Below are 25305 nucleotides of genomic sequence, written 5' to 3' on the forward strand. Positions count from 1 at the left end.
ATCCTAGAACTCGCATCTGGCGATGGATGGAGATAGAGACAGAGACCCACACTGGAACACTGGACTGAGCTCCCAAGGTCCCAATGAGGAGCAGAAAGGGTGAGAATATGAGCAAAGATGTCGGGACCACGAGGAGTGCACCCACCCACTGAGACAGTGGAGATGATCTACTGGGAGCTCACCAAGGCCAGCTGGACTGTTACCAGAAAAAGCATGGGATAAAACTGGACTCTCGGAACATGGCGATCAATGAGGGCTGATGAGACGCCAAGGACATTGGCACTCGGTTTTGATCCTACGCAATGTGCTGGCTTGGTGGGAGCCTAGCCAGTCTGGATGTTCACCTTCCTAGATATGGATGGAGCGGGGAGGACCTAGGACTTACCACAGGGCAGGGAACCCTGACAGCTCTTTGGACTAGAAAGGGAGGGGGAGAGGAGTGGGGGGAAGAGGAGAGGGGTGGGAGGAGGGGGAGGGAAATGGGAGGCTGGTGAGAGGAGGTGGAAATTTGTTTTTTTTTCTTTTATTTATCCTCCTTTTATCAATAAAAAAATTAAAAAAAAGCATATGCCAACCTCAGTCTCTCTCTCTCTCTCTCTCTCTCTCTCTCTCTCTCTCTCTCTCTCTCTCTCTCTCTCTCTCTCTCTCTCTCTTTCTCAACCAGCAGATCAGGATATAGCTCTCAGCTACTGTTTCAGTGCCATGCATACTGCTATGATCACCACCATGATGATAATGATCTAAACCTTTGAAACTCTATGCAAAGCTCTAATTAAATGCTTCATTTGATAAGAGTTACTGCAGTCATGGTGTCTCTTCACAGCAATGGAACAGTCCTTAAGACAGTGGCCAACAGAACATGCTAGGAGTATGAAAAATAGAAAGTATTCAGAATTCACCAGAGTTTGTCAATAAAAAAAATATTGCAATACACAGGCAGAAACTGGGTGTGTGGTAACATGGTCAACATTAATATAGCATTCAGCTTTTACGAAGCTCAGATTCTAGGGATGTTTTAAAGAGGAACTCAGAACTCCTGGGAAAGTAAGAGGCAGAAGCTTTGTTTTAGAAATGCTTGTGACACAAGATTCCTCCCTATTAAAGAGAACATTTTCTGGTGTGAATGTTAATTTCAATGATCGATAACCCAAATTTGAGAATTTTTGCTGCATATGCATCTCTGTGTTGAAGTTTATATAACATGGGAAATGGCAACTCAATCTTCAGGTCTTATTTAGGAAGTGTTCCAAACCAGTGTGGCATTAGAATTAGATGACAGAAATGAGACCTTGAGAAGAACCTAGAAAAGATATTTCCCTAGAAGTCTTAGATTTCCAGTTAGACTCTTAATTGGCAACATTACTTATATTATCCAGGGCTTAAACATCAGGTAGAAGTCGATTATAGTTGCCTTTGTCCAGGTTTGTAGGTTTGGAGATGATTTTATCTGTGGCCTCCCTTAAATTCAACTTTTAGTTATTTATTGATCAGTGACATGTACAATGACTCGAATAATATTATATATTTTGGCTATTATTTTTATAGTCATCACCTTGGGGGTGTGATATTGTCAATACATTCCAAGTCTATGTGATAAGTTTACATTCTTTATAACAGTATCACATTACAACATTCTTTCCTAGATGGTACTTCTGTGAAACGTTTTTGAGCTGTTGTTGTTCTTGCTGATACTGCTAAACTATTGCATAATACGTTATATAGTTGTTAATGAAAATTTCCATGTTAATTTATTTATATATATATGAACTGTGCTTAAAATGTGAAAAGTTGATATCGGAGAACTGTATATTTTCCATTTCTGCAGTTTCATGATTTCAGCACTTTTGTCATAATCTAGACCTGCCATTTTCTCTACTCAGAGATAGATAAAAATGTACCTGGAGGCCAAGAGGGATGCTTCGGGGGCATCTTGCAGAGATCTCCATCCACTGCTCTTACTGATTCATTATTTAATAAAACTTGTTAGAATATTATAACTATATGCACTTTATTTTAGATATTGCTTGACTTTGACATCCTTCAAGTACAATTTCTTATTGTTTATGTCTTCAGTTTCTGAAAGCCGTATGTGAAATACTGGCGTCGACCTTCAAAGGATTGAGAATGCAAGGAATGGTTACTGTGAGATACACATCACTCAAGCTTTTGATCTCAGGCATTTACTTACTACTTGTTTCAGTAAGTAGATGTCTATCCAGTATTACTAAGAATATTTATGAAGAGAATTAATCATAGTGTTTGGGAAACTGGCTGTTCTAAGTTGTTTTGTTCATAATTGTTTTTAGGCATGGTTTTGTGTCTCTTGTTCTGTGAATATTCCATGAGAATCTCCAGCTTTCAAATGAGATCCTGTAGACCTTTCAGACACCCAATAAACAAGCTTGGATGACGCCAGTTTTCTAGTAAGAAGAGTTCTGAACAAAAGTAGCTTTTCTTCAACAGGACTCTCTAACGTTCCAACATGAACACTCAGTAGAACCACCTTAATTCCTGGCATCTAAAAGACATTAGAAAATCTTTATATTACCTAGGGTTACCATTCTGCATCATGTTATTCTTACGGGTGGAGAAATACGGACCTCTCTGAGAAAGTCAGTTTGCACAGCTAAGCTCTTGCATGAACCAGAAAGTGAGCTGAATAGGTAACTTGGCCCAGTTGTGTAGAGTGAGAATTAACGGTGCCTATTGGTGCCTCACATCCTCTTTGCTTATAACAGGCTTTTAGAATACCAATAATAGATTCTTTTTTTCCCTTTCCTTTGGCTTAAAGAATTAAAATCTAATGCTAGATTTCCAACCCCTCTGATGAAATATCATTTTTTTTTAAAGTTAAAGATTTTTTTTTTTTTTAGCTTATTCTACCTGTTATGGAACATCAGCCATGAAGTTTGCATTTCAGGACTTCTCCAGAATTACTCAAGTGAAATTGATTTCTGATGTTTTCTTGTTTACCTGTTCTAAGTTTCAACACATCTGCAAAACTCAACGCAAACTTCATTCACATGTAAATGATATGCATATTAAATAAGTCATTTGGAAGTTTTTGTGTTTGGAAGCTCAATATTTTTACAATGCTGTCTGTTTTCCTAACAGTTTACTTCACTGTTCACGTTTGACTTTTGGCAGTGTTGGACAAGTGCAGTAATTTTAAGTAATGGGAGGAATCATATCTATTCGGCATATTTTTGGTTGCAAGACATAGAAGAAAATTGATCACAGTCAACTTTGGTCAAGATTTTCAGATGAAAATCAGTTGTTATGAATGTTGTGCCTGGTAGTATCTGTGAGAATAGAAGGTATCACTGTTTAGGAAATGGGAAAGATACCCATCCACCCAAAAATACATTTTAATTTAGGAAAATTATTGGCCAACTTCTAAAAGTAAAGTCTTGAGCCTAGGAAGTATGTTTAAACTCATGGTCAACTCTTCTTATATTCATGGTTAACAAAATACATATCATCTAAATGATAAATACCAGCAGAAAACTAAAATAATTTGGCAATAATGGCTCATTTCAATGTGAAAATAAGAGCTGTGTTGATTGAATTTTCATTTAGCAGGACACTGGGTATTTTCTCATTTAATACAGAGGATAACATCAATTCTAATTAAGAATGATACTTGAATAAAATGGTGTTGAAAGAAAATGCTTATTCAGTACCCTATCTAGCTTTAGAGACCTTTGTTTTATGTTATTTGCAATTTTGATAAGAAATAATTTCTAAAGCTCTTATTTTTAATTTCAGAATATAGAATTAAATTGTTAGTTCTTAAGGAAATCTGCAGAAATCATTGTCAAACACCACACAAGCTATTTTAAGAAACATAAAACTTGCCTTAATAATTATTCTCAACATTATTGCTTCATCCTGATTTAAAAATAAAGTTACTCAAATTGGGCCAAGAACTACCTAAGGGAGGTATTCATGGTGAATTGGAGAATTATACTAGCGCCCTAATGACAAATATAAAATCATGTGACTTACATCATTAGGTCTTTGTATTATTTTAATTTACGTTTTATGTGTATATATGTATGTTTATGAGTGAATAAGTATATCTCTGTTCATGTGCCTATGGAGGCCAGAATAGAGTGGTGGATTCCCTTTCAGATAAATAATAGGTGATTGCAAATAGCCAGATATGAGTTCTTCTGCAAAAGCAGAAGACATTCTTAACTACTGAGCCTTCTTTCCAGTCTCCATTATCTCCATTGAGAGATGATTTTAAAAAGAATTGTTCTGTACTTTGCTATGTAGTTACTAATTCCCACAGGACTCTGTCTTTGCTCCAAGGTCATACAGTCTTTAATTCTCCCACTGATACATTTCTTTCATGTTGCATGATACATTTTAGAGTAAGGACACCTCTAAATAAAATTTTAAACACATTGCTACCTCAGATTTATTTCAGATATATTTTCTACAATTATTGATGCTTCTCTATCTGACCATGGGCCACAGAAGAAACCATTGATAGACTCCTACATCATTACTCTGACACCAGGTAGGAACATTCCACACATGTGATTATGTGTTATGGCATACCAACTACAAAATAATGTATTTTATTTTTCAACATTTTTCTTTTATTGATAAAAATTACACAAAAGCTAAGTGATAATTAAATTTAAAAGCAATATTATACATCGTGTTGAGTTTAGAAATTCATCCCTTGATTTATTCATCCACTGGACTCCTGCCCATTGTTTGTAGAGACCCTCTCTCCACTGAGGGTATTTCTCAGGTTCTTCTCCACTCCAGGTGCCCACAGGTCTGGGTAATCAGGTTTCCTTCTGTGATGGATACCGATGGAGGAACAAGCCAGGGCTCCTAATGCCATCGATGATGTTCACTGAAGGAGTGGACACTTTGATTTATTAAACCCAGTCCAGTAGTTTATTCAATGTTGTGGTCAATTTTTTTTTTCACTTTAGGTCAGTTCAAACCTAAATCTTTTGGTGCCAAGTAAGTACTTATATTTAGAAGTAGAAAGTCATTCCTCCAGTAAATTAAAAAAATAAACAAAAGAATAAAACCAGATTTTAAAGGAAAAACAAAATGAAGACATTGGAAACAAGGTCTGTGAGTGTTATGCACACCTTACAAGAAAAACTGCATTGTTTCCCCCAAATCTGCCCCCTCCCCCCTGTGGTTCTCCATCCCAGGGACCATGCAGAGTAGAAAAATCAAATATACAAACAAACCTATAGATAGCTAGGATGAAATCTATTTTTATAAGAACGTAGCACTCTTGACTATTTACATCCGGGAGTACTTGTGTTTATTTTATATTTTGAAGCACAGAAAGTTCTATGTTCTCCCGGGTTGGTGGTAGGTTTCCCAGCTGCCCAACCTCATAAGCAGTTTGTTTGTTTGTTTTGTTTTGTTTTTCTCACTATGCCCTAAATTTCTGTACAGGAGCAAAGAATTCTTGAGGTTGGAGAATGCTGGACATCTCATCTCTTTTGCGATGAAGGCCTTCCTTCTCCTATGAGCTCTTTATTAAGGAGTTGGCTTTACTGTTAGTTTGTTATTCTCTCCAGATAAATGGCAGGTGCAGCCGACCTGGCTATGGTGGCGATGAAGCTGTGGTCTCTCCCTAGCTCCAGGCTGGGGCTGTCATCTTGATCTATGGACACAGCTTCATAGGCCTTGTTGATGTGGAGAGGCTGGTGGGCCTGGCAGTACCCAATCACTGGTTGGTCGTAGCTGTAATACGGCAAGGGCTTCACGTGGTGGGGTATCTGTATGTGAGAAGCAGAGAAAGTGATTGGTTAGTGATCAGTGTTAAAAAGAGAAACTAACCCTTCCCTGGCTTTATTTTTGTTTCCCATGGTGATTCAAGTTCCGTTGCTTGAAAACAGCAATTTTACAAAATAGCGGTGGTTGTTTTGGTTAATACAATTTACTTTTCAGATAAATTATATATAAAGTATTTTCAATGCTTTATTTTTGATTTGACTCTCATTTGGCATATTAACATAAAAAAGTTAAAAATAGCCTAAATACCTATGAACATGGATGGCATACATCATACCAACGAATGGCAACTGTATCCTATCAAAAGCTCTCCACAGCCTTCATCTAAATGCACATGCTACAAAAACAGGGAGGAACTTTTACAGTGTAACACGATAGGTAAAGTCCAAAACGAGGGGGGAAAGAGTGTATGAGCCCTGGTTGGTTTATTTTGTTATCCCTGTTCTTGTGGTATCCCTTGACCTTTGACATTATTTTTTTTCCAGTCTTATCGGTTCTATCCTAGGTGTCTGGGCTACGCTGCTGCTAGATTCCAAGGAGTTTCCATTGCAATGAGTTTCTACATTACAATGAGATGCCTACCAATTCTAGTTGTTTCTCCCAGTATTTTCTCCCTCTGTCTCTCTTCTCCTTCTTGATCCCTCCTGTTACCATCTGGATTCAGTCCAGTCCACCCAGGGAACCCATTTAACCTTCTTCCCAGGGAGATCTATGTACCCCATTCCCTAACTCCCCAAGCCATTCTTGTTACTTAACCTTTCTGTATGTGTGGATCATAGCATGATTTTCCTTACTTTATAGTTATTACCCACTTATATGTAAGTACATGCTATGTTTGTCTTTCCGGGTCTGTGTAACCTCACTCTGGATGATTTTTTTCTAGTTCCATTCAGTTGCCTACAAATTTGATAATGTTATTTATTTATTTGTTTGTTTATTTATTTAACAGCTGAGTGATATTCCATTGTAGAAATGAACCACAATTTCTTTAAAATTCTTAGTTTGTGGAACATCTATATTGTTTCCAGTTTTGGGCTAGTATGAACAAAGCTGCTATGTGTAGGAGGAGGCCATTTGTTTTGTTCCTGGCTGCTTAGCCCCAAAATAATAACACAGAAACTGTATTAATTAAATCACTGCTTGGCCCATTAGCTCTAGCTTATTATTGGCTAACTCTTACATCTTAATTTAACCCATCTCCGTTAATCTGTGCATCGTCACGAAGTTGTGGCCTACCAGCAAAGTTTTAGCACGTCTGTCTCCAGCAATGGCTCCACGGCTTTGTTTGACTCTGCCTCCTTTCTACCAGCATTCAGCTTAATTTTCCCCACCTAGCTCTGTTCCTTTACAGCTCTACTATCAGCCTAAAGAAAATTTTTTTATTAACCAATGGTAATAACAGCATACAAAGGGTATCCCACATCATCGGTGAACATAAGTTGAGAAAATATTCTTGTCATAAGGTACAGTGTCCTTTAGTTGTATACCAAGGAGTGGTATAGGTGGGTCTTGAGGTAGATCAATTTTCAATTTTCTGAGAATCCACCATATCTTGATTTCCAAAGTGGCTGTACAAATTTGCCCTCCCACCAGTAATGGAGGAGTGTCCTCTTGCTACACATCCTCTCCAGCAAGAAATGTCACTTGTGTTTTTGCTCTTAGCTATTCTGAAAGGTGTAAGATGGAATCCCAGAGTCATTTTGATTTGTATTTCCAAGATGTCTAAGGATGTTAAGTATTTATTGTTCTTTCAAGGTCTATAAAGAATTTTGTTGAAATTTTGATGGTGATTGTGTTAAATATAAAAATCACTTTTGGTAATATGGACATCTTTACAATGTTAATCTTACAGATCCATGAACATGGGAGATCTTTACATCTTCTGATATCACCTTCAATTTATTTCTTCAATGACTTGTTAAGGTTTTTATTATAAAATTGACAGAGAGAACAGCTAGAGGTATCTAGAACTGTCCAGAGCAAAGACAGAGGAAAGGAAGTAGACAGGAAAGGGCAGTAGAGTATACATGGTCATGGTTAGAGAAGCAGAAAACAAGGGAAAATAGTGGAGATAACAAGATTAACATAGTAAGAGAACAGGATAAGAAATGGGAGTAAGTAAGGGAGAGTGGGAATGAGAGAAGGAAGTGGGAGGAAGAGGGGGAGGAAGAAGGAGAGAGAATAGTAGTGAGGGGGTAAATTTGCCATTATAAAAAGAACAGATGTGTATGTAGGAGGAAGGAAGCCTGTGGAAGTGAGAAGGGCTAGGATCTTAGATGTTAGTATGGACTTTGAAATGTATGATAGTTAGTTGTGATACTGAGGGAGGTTGGAGGTCATCACAGGCTTGATATGCAGTCATAAGTGTATGTCAATGGAACCATATATCCCATCTGCCAGAGGTTAGGAACTCCCTTTGGCAGATGGAAACCAGTTTTACAAGTTCCTGAGTAATGCTGGCTTTTGGCTTGAAATCAATAATTATCCTGTAGTACAGGCTGAGTTGGGCCTAAACTCAATTTTTGGACAATCAGTAGGCCTGCCCTTTTAAAGCAGGACATACTCTCTAAACCTGGCATTGAAGCCTTTTGTTGTTTATAAGGGACAGTGCAGTATCTTTTGTAACTGTTTCTCACTGAAATTTGTATGTCATTATCAGGATTCCAAAAGGCTGAAATGGTGATCAAATGCTGCAGAACGTGGAAGGACATCATACAATGGCAGAAAACATTTGCTAGAACAATTTGGTTTACTGACTCAGCCTGAGGTGATAGGGAGTGATCACACTGGTTGCACTGGTTTACATTGACTTTTAACCAATCCAGGTCTTATTGGTTCTGGAGGACCAATAAGGATGGTGAAGCCCAGGCCATTTTGGAGCAGTACGCAGAGCTACTGGATAGTGTCAGTAAATTGAGTGGAAATCTTCTGGGACAGATATAGACTAGGGACAGAAGGTATAGTTAGGGATCTTAGTGGAAAATCTTTTATCTCTGGTGCATGCACAGATCTCAAGGTCTGTGGGTTTTGGATTTTTGAAACAGATGCATGTGAGAAGCATAGTCAAAAAACCAAAGTAGCCACTCCATGCATGGAACAGGGAATGTTTATTGCAAACTGTCAAGACTGTCTCCTGGGAAAACAGTGAAATACGAGATGGGGAAAAGTCTGAAGGGTTATAAGGAGAACAGGTATCTTGAAGGAGGAGAGTTTATGAAGTAGAAGGGAGTTTGGAAATGTTTAAGAACTACTTCTGAGTTGGGGCCTGGGGAGCCTGAAGACTAGTATGGATTTTGATATTATGACAGGTCCCTCAGAAACATGTCAATTGGAAAGCCTTATGTCCCTCTGCCAGAGCTAAGGGAAGTACTCCTTTTGGAAGATGAAGATCACTTTTCCAAGTTTCTGAGGAATGCTGGTGTTGTAATAGGAGCAGCGGGCTGCTTCCTGCCACCTGGCTAGCTTTACCCGAAATAATTACATGGAAACTATATTATTTTAAACACTGCCTGGCCCATTAGTTCCAGGCTCTTATTGGATAGCTCTTACATATTGATCTAACCCATTTTTAATAATCTGTGTAGCCTACGAGGTGGCTTACCAGGAAAGATCTTAACCTGCATCTGTCTGGAGTGGGAGAATCATGGCGACTCTCTGACTCAGCTTCTTTCTCCCAGCATTCTGTTCTGTTTTCTCCGCCTACCTAAAGGTTGGCCTATCAAATGGGCCTAGGCAGTTTCTTTATTAATAAGAAATCACAAATTGCCAGAAATCCTCTTATAGTCCAGATTGAGCTGAACGTTGACTCAAGTTTGGATGAGTTAGTAGGCTGGCTGTTTCTTGTGGGGTGGTGGGTGGGGTATTCTTTGGAAATGATAAGCTGTGTCTGTGATAACATCTTATTCTCCATTTTCATTAGGAAGATCATGAACATATAAGTCATGAAAGCAGAATTGGTGACTATGGGACCAGTGAGATATGGATGGGGAGGATGAGGAAAATAGATGATGACCTACACACACATACATAGATGCAGGCACATGAAATAAACAAAATACAATTTTAAAAGTTAGGAACAAATGAAGTGTGATATACGTATAAAGATGTTACAACGAAATTGATTTCTTAGTATGCTAAATATAATATTATTTTAAAAATAAAAGACAAAAAATTGGCTTCAATCTTTGAATTGTTTTTTCTTACTACATGGTTGCTTTACAGCAATGTTGGAGTGAAGCTGTTAGGATAGAGGATGTTCTAAAAAAAAAGGTGAAACATTCCATCCTTCAGGGAAGCTGATCAGATTCTCAAGGAACCCTACCTCCCCAAATCACACATAAGTAATAAGGACTTCTGAGAGATACTCCCTTTAAGTCAAGCTACCTAGCAGACTCTTCAATAAGTGTAGCTACCTAAAAGAGCCAGCGAGCTACACTCTTGTATATCTTGTATATCTTCTATATCCAGTCCCATTTTTATTTCTTATTAATTCAGATATCTCTCTATAAGCCAGCAAACTATCTAGACATGAACTGTTTGTTGTCATTTCTGTTTTGGAAAACCCGGTGGCATTTTTGAATTGTGTCCAATGATAGATTGGTGTCTCAGGTCAACACAGCTTTGACAAAGCAGAGAAATGGAAGCAGATATTTTCTTCAGGGAATTGAGCAGGGAAAATGTTTTGGGAAATACCTTCCTAAGAATATGATGATCCATTCTTCTTTTTGTTATTAATATGTGGAGGATAACTTGAAAACACAGTTAAAAAATCACCAGGTAGTTTTCAAGCCACAAAATTTTCACTGGGCACAGAATATGTGTTCTGTACATCTCTTTCTCTCTCTTTTACAATTTTTAGATTAAATTCAATAAACTTTTGTGTTCCACAATGTAGCTGTGAAAGTCAAAGTACAATTTTCAGGAATTTATTTTTGTCTTCTACCATAGCAGCCCCCACAGATCTAATCCAGTAAAAAATTCCTTTTTTATTTAAAACTAAAAGGGAGGTGATATGGGATTCCCCTCTGTATGCTTTGAGCCTATAACAGAGCAGGGCAGAAAGAACTAGGCAGGAAAACCTAAAGTGAATGCTGAGGGAAAGGAGACAGAGTCAGAGAGAAGCCATGGAGCTGCCTCCAGAGACAGAAACGTTGAAACTTTAGCCAGTAAGCCACAGCCAAGTGGAGATACACAGATTACTAAAAATAGGTTAACATGTAAGAGTTAGCCAATAAGAAGTTAGAGATAATGGGCCAAGCAGTGTTTCAAATAGTATAGTTCCTGTGTGGTTATTTTGGTTCTGAGCTGCCTGGATGAACAAGTGGGCTTCTCCAACATAGGTCCTCAGAGTGGACAGCTAATGCCTCTTCCTGCTGAGCCATCTTGCCATCCCTTGTTCCACATTTTTACTTGAAGGAATGACAAAGTTTTCTCTTTCCAGATTGTCCAGATTGGTGTAAAACATCAAAGTCCACATGAAGCTTGATTGTGGCTCCGTTGATACCTTCTATTGTTGTGGTTTTCTCCTTACTCATTGTAAAAAGAAGACACAGTACCCCAAGCATGTAGTAGGCTCATCTGTGAGAGGAAGTTATGGACTCATGAGCCCTCTGTACAAATATGTTCATCTAAAGTTGAAACCCAGCAGCTCATATGTCAACATTGTTGGTTTTTCCATGATTATTTAAAACTCTTATTTTTAAAACATTATGTAAAGGAGCAATTTCATAGCTAAAAACTTACGATGTGCACTTCATTTAGACTCAAATATCAAGGGAGCCTTATTAACCACAGACTTCTAGATGTATATGCTATATCATTTCTGAACTCAAGAAATTTATTTTGCTTTTACAGTTGGACTATTTTTTTACTCTAATAAGCAGGGGTCCTTGTCATTTTCTCTTACAAGCAAACTCTTACAAGATAGAAACCATTGTAACATTTTTTCTTCCAAATTGACCAATGGCAAAATAAATAAATATTCAAGAGCCGAATAAATTGGCCAGCTTTGAAAGGATAACTGCATCGTTTGGTCATTTACTCTTTGAGTCTATTCTGTGGGGCACGATGTAATCAATTGAAATTGTGGTTCTGCAGCAGCTAAGAGAAGAAGGCCTTGTGCTTTATAGTAATAATGTACAGTACATTAACCACCTGGGTCCCTGTGTGGATTGTTGTTTCCAGTAGTCAAAACAAAGTGTTCTTAACTTTCCCTTATATAGTTTTGGTATTTTTGTAAATGTGTTCTTAGTACTTTACAAAAAGGTCCCCATGCTCCATCCATTCTCTCCTGGGCTCCACTTTGTAGCTCAGCAGAAAAACACTATTTAAAGATGTCCTTATTAGCATGCCTATCTACTCAGTGGATGCAGTGAAAACTGTCCTTTATTTAAAGACAATTACATGGTGAAATCTGGGAAATATGTCATGCTCCTCGGAAGTTCTGACTTCTTTGGGGTATATGTGCATTTGAACATAAGTCACACATACATTTCCATAGAGGTGTGTTTTATAACTACATCTAAATTAGGTTACAGAGGAAAGAATCATTCCCGTGACTAATTATAAATTATTTTGATTCTCCTGATTGCTGGCTTTAACTCTGAAAATGGAGTGGTCCAGGCCATCTCATTAGCCTCAGGTAATAAGAAATAAGAAATCAACTAAGAATACTTATTCCAGCTGTTTTAAGCTCAACCTTGCCCTTATACTTTTCTGGAAGCATAGTCTTCCCTTTTCGTATTGGTCTTTCTTTTCACCATTCATGGCTTCCATTCAGAGAGATGCAGGGCTCACAAGGGTGTATGAACAGCAGTTCCTAACTAAGGCTCTCAGTTCTATCTTATGTATCAAGAAGTTCTCAATGGTTACTGAATCTTCTGGTTTTCAAAAAAAAAAAAAAAAGCAAAACATAATTTACTTTTACTTCTATCTAGATGAAGATTTTTCTTTCAATACAGCAGAAAGGTATGAAAACAAATAAATAATATCAACAAAACTCCAATGAAATATTTCCCTGAATTATGAGGCCTGTTGTATTAGGATTTCAAAGACAGACCTTAGGGGAATGGCATATTTTATATTTTTAAAGGAAAGACTGAACTACAGAGGGATGAAAAGAGCTTCACATCTGCATATTGACTGATTCCACAATTTTGTGCCTGCACTAATTATATTTAAGAAGAGAAATGAATGTGTCTATGCAGTAAGTATGAGAGAAATGTGAAATGGATACTTGAAAAATTTGATCAAAGACTTTAGAAATAATAACATGGAAATTCAATATCATTTCTTTCTGTTCTCAAAGGTTCAAACACTAGTTATAACTAGCTGAAGTATCTGATTGTTCTTAAATTACTGTGGTCTATCATTAGACTTATTTATTAACTTTTCATGGCCATTGTTCAGATTTCAGTATGAGTTCTTTCTACTGAAGTCATAAAAAGTTGATTTTCAATTTCCTGAATGACATTTGAATTCTAATTTCCAGAATTAAAAGGTTGTGTCGGGCTATTCAGACCATTTAAAAAGTATCATCATATAAATCCAGAGGAAGAATTCAATACAGTTGAATTGCTTAATGAAGATGGACACTTCATTTATTGGAAGTGAAATTGATTTAAAATGAATGGCAATTGCTAAATGAATGTATAACTTTGAGTTTAATTCTTTCTTTACTATGTTAGTATGTGATGAGAATCAAACATGTTCATGAAGACATGTTTTGGAATTGGTTTATATTTCAGAAATGTTAATTAAAAGCCAAAAGAACTATTCCATTTAAGTTAGTTGGGTAAATGGGAAACTTAGTTGCCTCTTCAGCATATGGGAGGCAGAAATGAGTGTTGTTAGAGGGTTTATCCTCCCACCCCAGATCGGAAAATCCCACAAAACTCATGACTAAGTGACAAACAACATGGAACCCTGTCTCAAACATGGTGGGCACTGAAGACCGACACTGAGGTTGTCCTCTAACTTTCATGCTTGTGTGATGTGCAGACAGTACACAATGAGCTTATACACCTGCCTGTCCCCCCCCCCCCCCCAGTTTTAAGATGTACCTTATAGCAGCAAAGAACCTCAAGAATTAGGGAGTTTTTGAGAAATTCAAAGCATTAAAACTATGGCAAGATTTACTAATAGGTGAAACCAGAAACATGAAAGAAGACCTCTTATTTCATAAGAATAAAATGTTTGCCATCTCAAACAATGCCTCATAAAAATTTTACGCTTTCCTCATTTTGGCTTTAAAGTTAAATTAATAATAAATGTGACATAGTCATCTATTCAGTCAGATTGTCAATTACATTTAATGATATTTGTTTCAGAAAGTCCCTAAATAAAACAAGTAAAGAAGATAATGGTGAAAAAGACAACTGCCTTGCTTCCATATATTTTCTGGACTAAAAGATGCATAAGAATGACATCATGTAAGATCCACCATTTGTAAAAGTCAGCAAGATGGTACATTGCGTAAAGGCATTTGATACAATGCTTGACAAGCAGGCATATATCCTGGAGCCTCACACGGGTGGAAGGGGAGAATCAGTTCTTACAAGCTGTCATCTGACTTTCACACATGTTCTATGTTACTCATGTACACACATACACAGACACGCACATGCACTTGCATGCATGCACACTAAATAAATGTTTGGTTTAAAATAAAAATAACTAAACCCCACCATTCTGAACTCAGTGAATGATGACTTTCAATATTGACTATTCTGTCAATTTGTAACTCAAGTTCTGACATATGCGGTAAAGATTTGTCTTTTCTTCCTCCTCTGCTCTTATTCAAGTATTAGAATGTCTGGGTACTCACTTTTGGCCACATTTTCATTTTCAAGTCATTTGTGTGAAGTCAGAACAGAATGTACTCTTGTAGTTTTAGTGTTAGTCTGCCGGAATGTGCTACTTTCCAAGGTATCCAGCTAATGAGGAGCCACTAGAATTTGAAGTTAGGCTTGACTCCATTAACTGGGAAGTGTATTGCATTAGTAACATTCTCAGGCTTCACAAAGGCTTTGGAGTAATAGGCTGAATTGATTAACTGGCATTAATTTTTAGATGGTTCTCTTCCAAAGATTTGGTATCTGTTTTAGGAAGAATAATGTGTCCCTACTGGGTATTGTAATCAAATACACCTTTTTGGTATATATGACTTTGATAACAAAGTATTAGAGTAACAAATAGGGGTGGTGTTGCTTTAAGACAGGAATATTTCTTCTGTGAAAAATGTAGTATTTATATGAAGTACAAAGATATATAGAAGATGTTTGCCCTCAAACAGGAGACTGTCTGTGATCACTATGTATGTCCCAGTCCCTCCTTGCAGAAATTCAGACAATACAGATATAATCAAGCAGAAGTGATATTTATCAGCACATCCAACAGATCCACTTTAAGGTGTTTTTCCCTGAGTTAGAGCAATACCTCAGTCATACAACGCTTGCGTCAGAGGCATGTGGGCATGTGTTTAGCTCCACAAGCTGGGCATGGTGGCCCACAATTGTAATCCTAGAACTGGGAAGGCAGAGACAAGAGGATCCCCATGGACATTCAAGCCCAATTCAAGGCTCATGAGGACCATTTCCCAAACACCAAGGTGGACAGCTCTTGAGAAAGGACGCCTGAGGGTAAATAACCTTTGGCTATTACATGCACTCACACACTAGCATGAATGTGTGTGTTTGTGCACACAGGAATGCACTCACTCACACTGACACATGCACATACACACACTGGCATATACACAGAGAGTGAGTGAGAGAGGGAAAGAGAGAGAGAGAGAGAGAGAGAGAGAGAGGTTATTGACTTTAAAGTATACAGAAAAGGCAGCAGTGAATATATGGTAATAGAGGTGAAGCTAATATTGGTGCCATTCCTCAATCAAGTTCTCCTTGTGTGTTTTTTTTTTTTTTCAGTGAATGATAGCTTGCTCTAGTGTCCATATGTACTTTTGTGGCATTCTATTTGGATTTGTGTTAAATATTTTATACTACCTTATACTTGTTTATGCAAGAATATGCCTTTTGGCTAACTAGAAGGTAGCATTTGCTCTTTGAACATAGAGTAGATGAGTCTCCTGTGACTCCTCTCTCACCATGCAGTGACTATTCAGTAAAGAGAGAAATTACTTTACAAGTGTAAAGTTGAAACAGAATTCTCACATAAGGAAGGTGCTTGAATTTCTCCCAGGCATATGACTTTGTAAAACAGAATTTTGTACCCCAGGGTAGAACTTCAGAACCAACTAACAGATGCAGGAGAAAAGCCCCTGAAGGTTTCAGAGATATTGACAGAATGAAATGACTGCTTTGATTCTAGAACCATTTAAAGGAACTTCTAGGAGCCTGGCTCTTCTAATAGAGAAAAATTTTAGATACAGGTTTAATTATGGAAATAGAATACACCCATTTAGAAAATGCAATTATAAGTTTTATTCTGATTGACTATATTTTAGAACAGCAAAGTTGAATGGCACATAAATAATGTTGGTTGTTATTCTTTAAATGAAATACATATGGGTCTAAGATAATGGCTGGATCTCTGCCATAAAATGTATACTATTAAGGTACAATTATATAAAAGTGAATTTGCTATCATAATTCACTTATTTATGTGCTCATTCTTTTATTCCTGTGACAGATACTTACTATAGGATTGCCAAACTCTATCATAAGTCAGTGATTGTTTAGTTTTTCAGCTTATACAGGATCTATTGTTAACTATTGACCTCTCTTTTGACAGTGTGAAAGTAAACATAGGCAAAATGTGGATGAATGTTTTTAATATAACTTTACTTAGTGTTGTATTTTTTTTTTCTGAGAAGAAAGCCTCAAAGAAGAGAGTCACCAGATGAGACTGGCCTATGTGCACACCTGTGGGGCATGTTTTGGTAATTAATTGATGTAGAAATGCCCAGTCCACTGTGAATGGCATCATACCCTGGGATAGTGGTCATGGGTGGTATAAGAAAGCTAATTAAGCATGAATCCAAGTGAAATAAGGGAGTCAGCAAGCAATAGTCGACCATTGCTTCTACTTCAAGTTCCTGCTTGAGCTCCTCTCCTGACTTGCTTCTGTCATAGATTGTGACCTGGAAGTGTAAGATAACCTCTTCTTGCCTTATTCTGCTCTCAGTTAGTGTCTTATTAGAGAGGCAGAAAGCTAGAATATTTACTGATATGAAATTCTGAGTTTTGTTTAAGGCTCATGGGTAACAAACTAATAAAATCATAAACAAATTAAAAATAATTTAGCGTGCTTGGGCATTTTTCTATAATCTGGTATACAATGGTACTCTGGGTCTATAAAGAAGAATAAAGTGAAGATGCTTTATTTGAAAAGATTACTAACTGCTGAATGAGTAATATGAGCCTGGTCCTGCCTGCTTGTCATTGAGGTTGAATACTCTGAGTCAGGAGAGCAGAGAGTAAAAGAATTCCCAGCATGTGGTCACTGTGGATTTCCAAGTGAAAACCCAGGTCTTGCCCAGAATAAAGCTTTCAGTGGCTCCAGGACAAAAAGACAGACTCACACAACCTTGGTACTTGGAATTCAGACAGGAAACTTCAAGTGAGAACTCTGAAGTCACCCCCAGGTCATATTGTACCAAGCATGCTGTAGGAGGATCAAGGCAGATTGCCCTTTGAGTGAAGGCCATATGGGGATGCTCTTAAGGCAGAGAGTGAGCTCCTGAGCTCCTGTAGCTTCCAACAGAGGGGAGAGAACTGTAGTGATTATGTGAAAGAGTCCACTGTGTTCAAAGGTCATTGAATCATAAACAGGTGACCAACCTCTGCTTCCTCTTGTGCCAAAGTTAACAATATGCCCTTTCCCCCCCTATTTCTCAATCTCAATCAGCCTTCTCCTATTCCCAGGTCTTGGTATTCATAGTTCTCATTTTACAAAAGCAAGCTGTCTTTTTCTGCTATGTTTTCATTTTCTTTCTTCCCAACTCCAATGGGCCTATGCTAATCTTTTGATTCCCTGTTCAAATATCATGTTTCTGGAGAGGTCTTCACTAACCACCCTATCTAAAATACCATTCCATTCACATTTACATATATAAGCTATCCCCTCTTCCAACTCGTTGCTTGTTTTCTGCATAGCTTTTATCAAAATGTTAAATAGTCCGAGTTAAATCTTGTTAACTAAGACTTGTTATGACTTATTATTTTCTCTCTCACCAACTTGACTGCCATTCATTTGTTCCTATTCATTTTCTTATTGATAGTACTGCAATATCTCAAGATATCATCACTTCGAATATGTGCATATTTAGTCTGAAGTTAGGACTAATTCAGTTGGGCAAATTTAACAGCTATCAGTATACACATGTTTTCTAAATAGCTACTTGTAGGTGAATTTACCTTACCTTGGTGGTGAATTGCCCATAAATGTTCAGTCAGCTGGAGAACTTCTTTAGCTAAACGTTTTGCCACCCATTTCTTTTATTTTTAAAGGTAATTTAATTTACTTGGAAGGCTGTAAGAGCCCACTCTGTTTGCACTATTGAGAAGAAAGGATACTTCTGTGTACTTAAAAGCCAATAAAGATTCCCACTTTTGAAAAATACTCAAATGATGTGGGAAGGTCATTTGTCAATCTGTTGTTTCATTGGTTAATCAATAAAGAAACTGCTTGGACTGATAGGTCAGAACATAGGTGGGTGGAGTAGACAGAACAGAATGCTGGGAAGAAGGGAAGTGAGGCAATTGCCATGCCTCTCCTCTCCAGGGAAGCTCTGGCCCAAGATGGATGCAGGTCAGACATGCTGAATCTTTCCTGGTAAGACACCACCTCATGGTGCTACACAGATTACTAAATATGGGTTAAGCAAGATATGAGAGTTAGCCAAGAAGAGGATAAATATAATGGGCCAGGCAGTGTTTAAATGAATACAGTTTGTGTGTTGTTATTTCAGGTGTAAAGCTAACCAAGCAGGAGCTGGGCGGGACGAAAAACAGGCCCGCAGCTCCCCACTACACTCAAACCTCCTAATTATTTCTATCAAGTGATAAATTAAAAAGAGAGACAAAAGAATGAGCCACCCAAAGTGTTACCAAGTAAGCAAGGAGGAGATGTGAAAACTTATTGAGGACTGTTCAGGATAGTTCTTGGGACTGGAACTATTGAAAATCAACTCAACACAGTGTATGACATTACCCATCTGTTGTGGTTAACCCTAGGAAGAAATGATGTGTGTGTGTCTCTGTGTGTTTGTAAACAGTTTAAAGAGTCCTTCTTCCCATTCTCTCATCCTCTATACCACCCAGAGCTCCAGCTGTCACTGTCAAGATCACAGGTTTCTTTCCTGATCTCACTTCACTGGACTCCAATATAAACCACAACACTTGTATTCTTACAGAACTCAGAACATCAGCATGGCAGGCTTCTCTGGCTGTTTTTCACAGTTCTGGACCATATCCATTCAACAGAAAACAATCTGATAGCAATTATGGCTTGCTAGCGCACAGTGAGAAGTCAAATACCAGAGCCAGCTCTCGCCAAGTCTTTGTGTTTTAACCACATGTTCTATATTCTTCATTAGGCTATCCTTCATCTGTCTAAACAACTGCCTGTTGGCAGTTTTTAAAACTTAACTATTCTTAGCCCAGGCAAAGTTATGCATGCTCAGATTATAATAATAAATCTTGTTTTCTTGAATGAAACTATATTAAGCATCAAAATGTTCTTATGTTCTCCACAGAAGTTGAATCAATCCAGAATCATGGTTTTCATTTATTTTTCCTTGGCCAACTCCCCAAATATCTTGTAAGCATTTGTATACAGTCTACAATGTTGCTAGAATATTTGGTTTCTTTCTTTGCTACATTTCTCCTCTCCCCACCAACACCTCATGAAGCCTTAAACTTTAGCATCACTACTAACCACCTGTCTTAGTTTCTCTTCTGCTGCTCTGATAAAATACTCTGAAAACAGCATCTTAAGAGAGGAAATGTTTATTCTGCCTCACTTTCTATTATGGCACAGAAATCAAAGAAACAGGAACTCAGAAGCAGCTGGTAGTATCACAGCCAACCACAGAGCAGAGAAGAGCAAGTGCTTGCTGCGTAGCCAAGGAATGGTGCCACCAAAAATGGGAGCTATCTACCTCAAATAGTAGAATCAACATAATGCCCACAGGCATGCCCAGAGATCCCTTTCCCAAGGTATTACACTGGACATAAATTTGACAGTAAATATTAACTATCACATTGCCAGCAATCACTAACAAATATATACAGCTTCCTCCTAATGCCTCATGGATTGTGTTTATCAGTGTGAGGAGTTTATGTCGTCTATTTTCATGTTCCAGTTCTACATGTTTTTCCATCCTGACTTGTGGAGACTGATCGCCAGCAGTGCACTTATCCTAGGTTCCTACTTTCTCACTTCTCTCAAGAGACTGAATCAGAAGCTCTTGTTACAAATTAGATTTTCACAAGAATGTGCCAGTCTTTCAACAGAAAGCCTCACTAGGTAGCACTAGGAAAGCTCATCTCTTCAAAACTCAATGAAGTAACTATTATTTTACTCTTCTACTGAATTGTGGTTTATTGGTTTATTATGAAAACTAATATATGTTATTGTTGGGATAAATGTAACAGGTATTTAAAAATTATTATTTTAATATGTTTACTAAGCAATAACACAAAACTTCATAATTATTCATAAATTTAGATCCTCAGAGAAGACATGAATGCATGAAATGGAGCCCACTGTTAGATATGGGTAAAGAAAGGGATAACTATATTTTCAGAAATTTAATTTTATATGACTTCATGCAATCATAAGAATCAGTTGCCAAGATGGCAGATAATTTGTATTAAATTTCATAGAACTATGAGCTTTGTAATCTGTTTATCTATTGTCTATCTACCTATGTATACATCTAACATCTCTGTCTGACTGTCTATCATCTCTTTCTATCCTCTTTCTAGATATTGGTCTCTGTTTGTATACATCATCTAACTCTTTGCTATGTATTCATCCATCTCTATTATCTACTATCTAATTGTATCTACTTCTAGTGTTTTCTAGAGAAGGGATAATAATGGTTCTGTTAAATAATTACAAACATTTTAAAGTGCCGCTTTAAAAATAGCAATATTAAGAGTTGGTTTTCAGATATGTTCAGAAATTAAGTTTGTCAAGAAAGATCTTTTACAATTTAGATAACTGCAACAAAATGTCCAATGAGGTAGTGCATACATCTATAAACATGAAATGAAGAGAGGATGTAGGGAAATGTAGATGATTGCAAGGAAATATGTAGACTATGATCAGTAATTTATAATGAGCATAATCATTTCAAGATAGATATATTAATACTTTAAAAGACACTGTTGGAAGCTAACATTGTTGCTGGGTGGTTCTAGGCAATCAACTCCCTTTCTCTGGTCTCTCCACCAGCACTGTAATTCTGTCCACAGGCATAATTTCCCACCTTTTGCTCACACTGAAGTATTGAGGAAGATTAACTCTGTGATAAATCTGATTATTTTCTTTGTCAAGTATTTGTCTTGTAAGGTAAGTACAAAAGCCTCAATTTATAATAGGGAGATTTCATAGGGAGTAAATGAATTCCTTGTCTGAAATGACATTACATCACTGATATATTGAAACTTCTTTATCTAAAAAATTCTTGTATTCCAATTATCTTCTTTCTGTAACTTTCTCTAATTTCAAAACCTCAAGGCTGTTGTCTATTTAAAAGACTGAAACTCTCAGAATATTTTTTTTTGATTGTCAGTACTATGACTCCAACTTTGAACTCCAAAAGACCATTACAGACTCAACCTGACAGTGAGTGTTCTTCTTGTATTTTGTTGGTTCCCACCATTCTTCTATTCCTCTATCTCTTCCCAATTTTGTCAATTTGGGCAAAAATTTGACCTGTCTCCTAGACCTAAATATCATTGCAACTTAGATGTAAATATCATTGCAACTTTGTTCAGTTTTTAGTCAATTCACCAGGAGTAGAAAGCTTCCATAACATATTAAGTCTATTAATAAGATTTAATGAAATGTTTGGCATAAAAATCACTGAAACATTAGTTTTTCAAGTGCCTATAGTTTGACATGACAATATGAGCCAATTTCATACAGAATTCATGTTGTACAGTCAATTGGTTCTTGAATTTTATATTTAAGAAATATATGAGAAGCAGGATTAGCTTATGGGTATGCCACAGAGAAATAGGAAGTCCTTTTGAAAAAATAAGTGATATAGTTTATGTAAGGTTTTGATTTGAAAACACAAAATGCTGACAGTCGGAATTGTCAGTCTCTACTTTCTAAAGGAGTAGAACAGCGGGGGAACAGAAGCACGGTCGCTTTACACACAGAACTCCTAAGGATGCTAACTGCTTCAATTCCTCACAACAAATAGGCATTTCAAAACTCAAAATCAATAGCCGAGTCTGGCTGGTATAATGATAAATGGGTCTACCAATGAATGGAGAAGATAAATTTTGTTATAGGATGAATATTGACCTTTCATTAGGAGGATTCAGTATCTGTATCATGCAAATGACACACACATAAAATTGATAGTTTTTCTAAAAGATTTAAATACTATTTACAAAAGTATACAAGTTATTCTCTCTTCCAGGAAAGTATTTCCTACTTTATGGCTAAGTGGTGTACAGCATTTTTTTAAAAAAACATGTAGATGGAAATATTTATGACTCTAAGTTTACAGTTTTAAACAAACTAGATTTTCAGTATTGTCTTCTCACAGCCAAAGAATGGATTTATCTTCAAACTTTTTTCTTATCATTTTGTTTTCTGTAAGACCAGGAATTAAACCAAAACATATGCTAGATAAGTGTTGTATTACACAGCTACCTCTCCATTCATTCCAGAGAGAGAGAGATATCTCAATAACTTGTCCTAGCTAACTTTGAACTCACTTTTTTGCATATAGCTCTATAAACACACATTATATATACTTTTTAATACAATATATTCTGATCGCTTTATAGTCCTGGTTCACTTTAACCTTGAATCCTTCTTTTGCTTTGGCCTCCTTGGTTGCTGGGGTCACACAAGTTCAGTACCTCCAGCTTTATCCTTACGTCAAGCAAATGGATAATTTGTGATAAATGTGGCAGTTTCTCTGCAGATTCCTCACTAGCAGGATAAGAACAAAGACCTCCCTTGCCTTGTCTAAGTCCTAGCTGAAATCAAGATTCCTCCTGCCTATAATATTTCAGGGTCTAACTTCAAGCATCAGTTGTTTGAGAGTAAACATCTACGATGATGACAATGGTGTTTAATATGTGAGAACAGCTCTGTGTGTCTATGCTGTCTAGATCAAAGCAGCATTAAATCAAGAAGGAGAGAGACCATCAGCACCTTCAGAAAGGGCACTTCCTATGAGCATAAGCAGGGTCCCCTGGGAACTTGTGGGAATCAATAATTGTCTGAATCCATCTCAGACCCACTGAATAAAGCTTCTGCCTTTGAGGTTTCATTATATATGATTGAACAGGATCTATAGGTGAGTCCCAACCAGTGTGATTGCAGAGTAAAGTTATCCAATATACAGAAAACACACATTCCTAAAGGCAGTTCCATGCAAGGTAGATTTTTCTTTCCATTAGAATGCTATGCTGTATGAAAGTACATGGAAGAAACTGGACTAGCTTTATTTTGTTCAATTTAATATTTATTCTTGTCTTTCAAACTCACAAAAATTCCTATCCCCACTATCACTGTGGATCAGATCTTAACTCTATCTAGACTTATAAAAAAGAAACCCCCTAAAGCAACTCTAGACACTGAGCTAGAACCAGATCCCATTGTATAATGTATATTTTAGTCAATATACTTTTGTTTTTACACGAGTTGTTCAATTCTTCATTGAAGAATTGAATACCCTGGATACTACATCATAGAAAAAGATGAACTACATCTGGCAGCACCAATTACAGGGATGTTGCTGTGAAGTTCCATCCCTAGTGCCTGTATTGATAATGTTGCTTTTTAACCTGTTAGTAACAGAGACCACTGGAGAATAAGTAAATATCCATATGACCTCAGATATGCAGGACTAAAATCTGGAACTCATTTAGTAGCTAATTAGAATTTGTAAAAAAAATGAATTTGAAAAAGTTGCTTTTCTACTTTAGAAGTCATTTTTCACAATTAAAAAATACAAATAAAACATGTCAGTAAAATGTACTGAGATCATTTTATTAAAAGCAAGCAATATTCAGTACATCTATCTATCTATCTATCTATCTATCTATCTATCTATCTATCTATCTATCTATCTATATTACTAGCAAAAGAAATCTACTAACAAAGTCATGGAAGGTCTTTTGCCCCCAGTAGTACAATTGAAACATGTGACATTACATAAATTATATCTCCATTTTCATGCATTTAAATTTCTAATTGTTTCTCAATCCTTCAGAGAGCTTTTCTAGGTCAACTAAGAACTCACACTGTGTTACATGTTCCCAGAGTCCAAGTTCGTCATAACATTGTAAAGCTCAAATAAATTGAACACTTTCACAGGCTTCCATTTATATAATAGTTACAAAGAGATTTTTAAATTTAATTTTTTTTGTGAGGGTTTGCTTGTCAAATGCAAACATGGCTGTTAGATAAATGTGTATGAAGGTATTGCTACGCCTTAATACATATTTTTCCCTCGTCTTACTTGGCCTATTGTTTAGGCTTTTTTTTATATAAAGGTTAATTTTAAAAGCAACATGTCAAAATATATATGTTGATAAGAATATTACCAGAATTTGTTGGGAACCTCACCTGGGGTACCATCTACTATTTTGAAATGGGGTCTACTCTCAAGGTTCTTAATCTCATTAATAAAAGAATTTAAGAACAGACCTAGAAGAAAACTGAAAAACAATTTTATTCTCATATAAAAGAAAACCAGTGAATATTGAAAGGTATCCAGAGGATGAAAAAGAATAAAGATGTTTCATGAGCATCCATGTGGTAGAATAAGACAAGACTGCTGCAAAGTGAAGGGATTAAAAAACACAAGTTACCATAGAAAGCACTCTTAGGCTCTTGCCAACATTTGAAAGAGAGAGAAAGGAAGGAAATGGAAAATTAAAGAAAGGATCAAAAACAGAAACAGGAAGTGTGTGTGGTTAGAATGACTGCCTGAGCTATTTAGAAAGATTTAATAGAGCAGAAGTCAGACTGAAGACAGGAAACAATGTCTGACTCAGAACTACTTGGTCTGATTGATACAACAGGAGACAAACATCCCACTGAAATTACCTTGTTTTTAAGGATGAGGAGTAGAGGAAGGAAGAGCACACAGAGGACTCCACATGCAATCACTTCAACTGCTCTGCTTCCTCAATGCAACTAAACAGTTGCTTGGGAGATCTGAAACTCATCTTGTCTCTTCAAACAGCACTGGCTGGAGAATTCTCCTGACACATATAACTGCATGTGTTCTCCTGAATTACTGCCAGTAGCACTGAAAAGTAATTCAGTTTTAGCTGTTTTCCCCTGTATCTGCTG

General features: G+C 36.9%; 1 protein-coding gene across 4 annotated transcripts in view; it reads right to left on the minus strand.

Moving 5' to 3' along the window:
• Positions 1 to 4587: 4587 nt before the first annotated feature.
• The window catches only part of Lrrtm4 (leucine rich repeat transmembrane neuronal 4), a 774662-nt gene continuing 753944 nt past the window's right edge, over positions 4588 to 25305 (minus strand). For all 4 annotated transcript variants that reach the window (XM_075983791.1, XM_075983794.1, XM_075983793.1 and 1 more), the window contains one exon: positions 4588 to 5768. In XM_075983791.1, the coding sequence (XP_075839906.1) occupies positions 5547 to 5768 (222 nt within the window). In that variant the 3' untranslated portion in view covers positions 4588 to 5546. The remainder of the gene's footprint in view (positions 5769 to 25305) is intronic.

This window comes from Microtus pennsylvanicus, chromosome 8, assembly GCF_037038515.1.
Source record: "Microtus pennsylvanicus isolate mMicPen1 chromosome 8, mMicPen1.hap1, whole genome shotgun sequence".
Lineage (NCBI taxonomy): Eukaryota > Metazoa > Chordata > Mammalia > Rodentia > Cricetidae > Microtus > Microtus pennsylvanicus.